General features: G+C 35.0%; 1 protein-coding gene across 5 annotated transcripts; it reads right to left on the bottom strand.

The window, feature by feature from the left end:
* Positions 1–229: 229 nt before the first annotated feature.
* On the bottom strand, positions 230–7,616 carry LOC117115547 (leucine-rich repeat-containing protein 28-like). Of its 5 annotated transcripts, none has more exons than XM_033259392.1 (9): positions 7,590–7,616; positions 6,817–7,058; positions 5,833–5,870; positions 5,304–5,341; positions 4,656–4,793; positions 3,388–3,594; positions 2,913–3,015; positions 2,529–2,692; positions 230–1,911 (listed from the first exon to the last, which is right to left on the bottom strand). In XM_033259392.1, exons 2-9 carry the CDS (start codon positions 7,039–7,041, stop codon positions 1,682–1,684), a joined length of 1,143 nt encoding a protein of 380 aa, XP_033115283.1. In that variant the 5' UTR covers positions 7,042–7,058; positions 7,590–7,616; the 3' UTR covers positions 230–1,681. The 5 variants fall into 5 exon arrangements, with proteins under 5 accessions (XP_033115283.1, XP_033115281.1, XP_033115280.1 ...); XM_033259390.1 differs by lacking the exon at positions 7,590–7,616 and adding an exon at positions 7,452–7,585; XM_033259389.1 differs by lacking the exon at positions 7,590–7,616 and adding an exon at positions 7,452–7,585 and having other exon boundaries at positions 6,817–7,043.
* Between the last annotated feature and the right edge of the window lie 56 nt (positions 7,617–7,672).

The raw sequence follows: 7,672 nt of genomic DNA, 5'->3' as shown, positions 1-7,672 counted from the left end.
CCATTCATCTTATAAGTGGCCCCCCCCCACTTTGAAAAACGTTCCGCCGGCCCTGTTTGGGAACATAAGTTTGTAACTGCCATTCTTATACACAGAAAAACTTTGATACCCAAGGCTTATACGTTAATGACGATGATGATGATACCCAGGGCATATACGATAATAATGATGATTTAACATTTTAATACGCATAGTACTAACACAAATTAATGTTAACAAGTTAAACAGATTAAAACATATAACAAAATATTTATTATTATTGCACAGTACTTCATTAGTTATACATTTATCAAATATTCATAATTATAATAAACTAATGAAATGTCATACAAATACTAAATGTACAAAAATGTACACACATATTTGAGCTGCACCTTTCACAACCTTGCGGATTCACCCATAAAAGGGAACATGGACCCTTCAATACTGTAACTTGATCAAGGGCGGAACCATTTTCAGAATATAGCGAGTAGCAAATAACATTGACATGCATTGAAATTTTAAAATTTAGTGCCAAAACGGGAGAATGTGCCCCCCCCACCCATGTCCCCCTACTGGATCTTGACCTGAACTAGATTTATTAGAGACACTGCGAAAATCCTGACAAGTTAGGATTGAGCCCAAGAGCAGCTTGCCTTCCTCTCCCACTAGGGTTCTGGGTTCAAATCCATTGATAACAGCACATGAATTTTTAATAAAGCATCAAATTATTACATGTTTTAAAAGGGCCCCTGAATATTAGCTGATCTTCAGTATAAGCTGGATAGGTCACCCTCTATAAATATGGTAAAAAAAAAATTAAATCATAAAAAGCACTGTATATAATAAAATTATACTGAATATAATTATTGTATATTGTATACTGTAGTAATCTATGGCATTAACAACAGGTCATGCTTATGGTGGAGGCGGTTTGGTTCAGTGGAAATGGTTTGGTTTTCCAACCTTGTGGTCAGAGTTTCAATTCTTCACTGTGCATTTCGCTTGTGTCCTTGAGCAAGGCATCTACATTGCTTCAGTCTACCCACCTGTATCAATGGGTACCAGCAAACTGCTTGGCGTACGCTACAGTGGACCAGCATCCCACCCAGGGGGAGCATCACACTCTCATCCGCTTCATGCTACTTGAAACTGGGGATGAGCTCCAGCCCTATGGGTCCTAGTGGCTCGGCACAGATTTACTTATAACTACTGACACAAAGTGCCAACATGAAAAAGTGCTTGTCCCATGATTCTGGCAGTCACAACTGCTAAATATTTTGGCATAGAATAACAAGGAAAAAAAATTTAGATTCTAAAAACTTTTCATATATTTGTAGTCCAGGATTTGCCATTACCTGGGTACTGTATACACATGAATTTACTTTCTTTTGAGAATTTCTAACACCGGGGTTGGATCCAAAAAGTTTGAATCAGAGGAAACCATTTCATATACCTGTAGCCCTAGATGTAATATAATTATACAGTTAAATAAGTATCCAATAATGGTATGATTTGTGGTTCAATATATGTTGCTACGAAATATTGTAACATTTAATATTTGTATGACATTTTGTACTTTTTCTGTAAAAAAATTAAAGACGTCAGTAGCAAAATCGCGGGAATGGCCCCTCTCTAAATCTTCCCCTGTAAACCCACAAACAGCATCCTAATTGTTGTAATAAGACAGTCATAATGTATGTCACAAGGGAAGCGGAAACCGGCTGAAAAGATCAAGGCACTTCAAAGAACAGCATAGTCCAATAAAGGTAGTTGAGTTGGGTTGCTGAAGTGTAGTTATAGGGTGTTTCAATAGGTGGGGGTAGCAACCTGTAAACAGTTGCCTGCTGCAGCCATGGAATTCACAATGAGCCGTTGCAGTTACTGCTTGTTCTCTAACACTCCTCGGAAGACTTTCAATCTTTAAAATTCCTGCGAAAAGATTTTAATAAAACAAATTATAAATACAGTACATACTGTAGTCATAATACAAAACTTTTAATAAAAACATGGTAATTAAAGTAGTACGAAATTCACAATATATACGTTTTGATCCAGCAATCAACCATCAGTTGGTTGAAGATGTAAACATTCTGCATATGCTGTGATGCAGAACACAGTCAAACTAGCTCCATGGTCTGACATACCAGCAGATATAATTTGAAAGCGTTAGATTGTTTTTTTAACATCAAATTACATGCCTTTTTCTTCCATTTCATAAACTCAAAATAGTGCTGTGAATCTGAATTGATGGTGGGTTCCAGTGCACCTGCAATCAAACTTGACCAAAAAGGGCATTTCAATGCTAAACACACTGGTGATCATGACTCACCCAAGGCCAAAGTGCAATGCATACTTGTGGTACCCTACTCCAGTACATCAATTCTAGTTTTTTTTTCTGTATCTATTATCCAAATTTCATCTTCTAGTCAATATAATATAACAAAACAAATCTTTTCAACTGGACTTACTTACTAGTCAAATAAAAAAAAAAAACAATAAAATGGTTTGATTTTGTATTATACAACAAAATATATTATATACTGTACCTTGCTGTTTATTAACATATCTGTAAGAAATTTCCAAAAGAGTAGAAACTGGTGACGAGTTTTTTGATCTGATACTTTGAATTTCATGAGGAATGTATGCAGACATGTTGGCCTCTTTGAACTCTGCATAAAGTCCTGAATCACAAATGGTTTCAGTTCCGCAACTGAAAGGATAAATAGTTTATTGAGAAGAAAACAATTGTCCCAATGGAGATTCGAACACAAGACCTTACATTTTACCATTTGGTTGCTTTAGCAACTGTGCAATGAGGCAAAGCAGTTTACTGTACTCACTATAACTTTTGTACTATGTTTTTCTTGCATAAGAACAAATTACTTTGAAAGTTGTCATAGTTGTTATTATAATTCAAGAATAAAAATTACCTGTAGGTTCCAACTGTCTTGGACCAGAGAGAAAAGGGAATGGCTTTTAAATACGGGTTGTTATCAGCATAAACTTTTTGTAGGCTTGGGCAATATCCAAGATCTTTGAAGAAATATACCAGAATCATACATTATAATTCATTGAAATAAAACATTTAAAAATTTTGAGAACATCCATACAAACCCTCTCTGAAATCTTGCTTGTAATTTAAGGATAAAATAGTTCAGCCTAAATAGTTACTGCTTCAAGATAGTTTTCGTTGGCAGCACCAATAGAAGTGACAAATAATTATGTATAAATGTGAATGAAAATTAGGTCTAATCCTAAACCTTATAAAGAGTGACACCTTCATTGGTGACCAGAATACTTGTGGCAATTTAAGATGATAGTGATGTGGTGATGAGGACAAGTGGTTGTGCAAGATGATAGTGAAGTGGCAACAATGGGATGTGGTGTGAGTTAGATAGCACTTACCCATTGGTAGGTAAACCAGTTTGTTGCCTGTCACTGATAGTTCTTCTAGACGATGAAGCAAGGTTATCTGTCTTGGAAGAACTTTCAGAAAATTCTTGTCAAGATTTAAAGTTTCAAGAGACGAACAATGTTGTATTTCAGAAGGCAATGAAGTCAGCAGATTATGATTCAAGACAAGTGTCATCAAAGCTCTCATTTTTCCAATTTCTGTGTGAATATTTCAGTTGTAATAAGGTAGTGGAAGAATGCTGCAGATTAAATGGACCTATTCTAACATTGCTTGATAGGATTGTCTTATTACACAATTGTGTCAAAAACAAGCCATACCAGTCACTTGTCCCAAATCCTGTTTCAGAGATAATGGCCAAAACATGATGGAATGTCAGCATTTTTTAAATCTATTTTATTGCACTAAACTAACCTTTATATATCTATACATCATGCTATGCTGCTATCTTCCTCATTTTCAATGTTAAAACAAAAATTTTTATTGATTTGGTGATAGTTTCTGCCTGAGAAATGCCCAAAATCATAAATTTTGAAGGCTGATTTCTCAAATATTGTTCTTTAAACAGCTGTATGTTTAAACTCCGGTAACTTCATAACGAATGTTGTATTTTAATGATTCTTTTACCATTTTATAGCTCTCATTTTACTGTTTAACCCTGTATTAATGAATAAAATCAATATTTGTGATGAGTGACTGGTTTGGCTTGTCTTTGCCACAATTGCCAATTCCTTTAATAACTGAGTAGTATTGTAATTTAAACAGTTTTTGTGGATATGTGCACAACATAAGTTAAAATAATTATTTATAATAATTATTCTTATTCAAAAACGAAGTGCAGAAGTCATTACCAATATAGGATCTACAGTTTAATGTCCCATCTAAAGTCATTAAATTAAAGAGTCTTGGCAAAATAAAGGTTAGGGTACGCCCATGCACAGTAAACAACTGCTCAAAAGCACAATCACTTACAGTGATCTCAAATTAAAACTATTCCCCAAGCTTAATGGTAGCATTAATTTTAAATAATCAACCTCTACAGAAGTTCAAAAATATAAGTTAAACATTGCTTAATTTTTTTTTTTTTAACTTTTTCAAAAGTTTTATTTAATATGTTATTTCAGTTAGTTGTCAGCCATCTTCTTCACGGACCAGAATGGGGTTTCTTCTATTCAACTTAGATATATATGCTTCCTGTAGACTTTGCTAAAAGGACCCTTAGGAAGGCAAGTGTCTTTATCCACAAAGGCATACATCAAACCTGACGAGAGATGGGCAATAGAATTCTGCGACAATATGAGAGACTTCAAAGACTTAATACCAAATACACAGCTGGGTATATGCTGCAGAGAGTTCATACTCAGATCTAGTGATTCTAATTGTGTTAACTCACTCATATCTGAAAAAATTTGATCCCTCACATTAGACAGTTAGTATTATTAATAAGTTTAAGTAAACTATCAAAGTGCATGTCCTCATAATACTGATGTTGTATCAACATCCCATTAGCCATGGTAAAAGTAGTAACATGCCAGTAAGTGCTCATTTGGGGCTTTGATGTGCTGGTCGATAAAGCTGTGATGTTGGTCCCTCTGCTTTTAATTGGTTAATTGTTTTTTCCTCTTTTTTTCATTCATTAGTTTCTAGGATATTAATTTATTAATTTTATTTATTTATTAAAAAACATATTTAAAATGGATGACATTATCAACCAAGCCTCATGAAAGAGGCGGAGTTGTATTTCAAAATATCCAGTATATAACGACAATAACAATGACACCACAAAACAATATTTTAAAATCTCTATTGCCTTTTTATTCATACATTAAAGCACAATGTTAATTGACAGGAATCTAAAATTGAAATTTTATTTACTTATAATTAACTAAAAATTAATGTGAATATTTACCATCTGGAAGATCAATTATCTTGTTTGATGGCAGATACCTTTAAAAAGTAAATAGTCTCTGAACATGAAAATATATTGTTAATGGTAATGGTGGCTACTACATGGTTTCTATGCGCACTGGAAAGTTCAAAGTTCATAAAGTATGTCATAAATCTTATATTGGTCAATAAACTGTCACCTCCAGAAAGAGTACCAAAATATTTTTTTCTTTCGCATCTGGCAGCAACAGGTTGGAATGATGCTTTATAAACTAAGTCTCTTGTACAAAGTTTAGATAGTAAAATTGATTTTAGTTCAGAAAAAAAAAAATGTTTTTACTACTTTATTATCAATTGTCTCTTGGAAGTCAGTGCCAATGGGTAATCACCATGAACAGCAAAATTAAATTAAATATGTTAAGAAAGCTCATTTAATCAGATATCCCTGAAGGGATTTCTTCCAACCTGGGACCCCAGTATCACTAATACAAATCCAATACTTATTTAGATTATTTTTAAAATAATTTAAACAATATTAACTATGTACTTACAATTCTTTTAGGTTTGTTAATGTCTTTAAATTTGTAGGCTATGGAAAAAAAACAAAAACAATTATTGATAATAAGTAGTGATGTCATCACACTATTATTGATTGTCACTGTTTAACGCAATCACTATCTATTGGAACCAGCCTCATCACCACTGTATTGCTACCATTTTTCACAAAATTATGAAATTGGGCCACTGCTCATTCCTTCACCTCAAAAATGATCATCTAACACTATCCAAGATATTACATCACCATTAAAACTTATTGCATGCACCACCACTAATACTCATCAACATATCATTATCATCTTGCACCATCAATCATCCTCCTCACCATATCACTATCATCTTGCACAATCACTCATCCTCACGACCATGTCACTATCATCTTGCACCACCACTCATCCTCATCACCATGTTATTATCTTCTTGCACCATCACTCATCCTCATCACCATGTCACTACTATCTGGCACCACCACTCATCCTCATCACCATGCCATCATAATCTTGCACCATCACTCATCTTCATCACCATGCCACTATCTTCTTGCACCATCACTTATCTACATCACCATGCCACTACCATCTGGCACCATCACTCATCCTTCTCACCATATCACTACCATCTGGTACCATCACTCATCCTCATCATCATGCCACTGCCATCTGGCACCACCACTCATCCTCATCACCATGCCATTATCATCTGGCACCACCACTCATCCTCATCACCATGCCACTATCATCTTCACCATCAATCATCCTTATTACCATGCCATTATCATCTTGCACCATCAATCATTCTCAGCACCACATTACTATCATCCTCTGCAACCACTGATCTTCATCACCTTATCATTATATTATCTTGCATTACTACTGATCACCTCATCTCACATTACTACTGCACATATCTTTATCCTCATCACATTGCATCATTTTTTTTACAAATTAAGATACACATATTGCTCCATGTCAACTTACAAGGGTCTGCAATAAATTTCTTTTGAGGTAGATCCCTTTGATGTGCTGGTAGGCATTTTCCTGTAGGAGTTGTGCTGGGAATTTAGTTAATCCTTTATAATTAAGGTATAGTAGTTGGTGGCCATGAACTTGACAATCATGCAATACTTCACTTGCACTGCTGGCCTCACTGTCTTCCACAGCTACACTTGAAGACCTCGTGCTACCACATATCACGCTGCTCATATCTGTGTGAAATTAATCTGAAATTTAAGGCGATTAGTATAAAGAATCACCATTGCCTTTTTGTTTTGAAATATTATAGCATAGGCCTAGCCTATGTATGTACAAATTAAAAAGAACTTTCTTCATTCAAGATTCATGCCAAATTTCGTTTTATTATTACGCCAAAGTATGAATGCGAGAAACCTAAATTTGGGTACAGGTTCGCCAAAGAAAGCAAAGTCAGTACGACGAGTTAGTTGCACCAGGTAGCTGTTATAGTGACAACTGGTTGCACCGAATATGCACCCACTCTAAGTATCTACTCCTCCCTACATTCTCTCTAGTCTAGACTAGGCCTATAGATACTAGCTAGGCTAGGAGGAGGCCTAGCCTCTGGGCTAGTACTAGTAATAGTAGTAGAAGGTAGGGACCTGACTGGCTCCCTATGCCTTCATCAGTATTCATAGTCCTGATTGTAACTGATGTGATGTGTGTGAATGATTATTGTAAATACAAAAGCCGTTAATCATTTTGAACAAATTCTCTCCTCCTGCACCAAAGTTTCTTACCGAAAAAACTAGGGAAAAAAAATAAATAAACACGAGCGCCCCCTATATACCATAGAAAACTATGAAGGATTCGAAAGATTTAT

The sequence above is a fragment of the Anneissia japonica genome, unplaced genomic scaffold (assembly GCF_011630105.1).
Source record: "Anneissia japonica isolate Jap-2015-1 unplaced genomic scaffold, ASM1163010v1 scaffold284824_len513422_cov204, whole genome shotgun sequence".
Taxonomy (NCBI): Eukaryota; Metazoa; Echinodermata; class Crinoidea; order Comatulida; family Comatulidae; genus Anneissia; species Anneissia japonica.
The sequence above is the reverse complement of the archived record's forward strand: the minus strand, read 5'-3'. Positions and strand labels throughout refer to the sequence as shown.

Coding starts and splice junctions, on each gene's coding strand:
- LOC117115547 (XM_033259389.1), bottom strand. CDS start 7,485: ATGAATACTGATGAAGGCATAGGGAGCCAGTCAG. Junction 7,044..7,451: donor AGGCATAGGGAGCCAGTCAG/GTCCCTACCTTC, acceptor AATTTCACACAG/ATATGAGCAGCGTGATATGT. Junction 5,871..6,816: donor GAAATTTATTGCAGACCCTT/GTAAGTTGACAT, acceptor TTTTTTCCATAG/CCTACAAATTTAAAGACATT.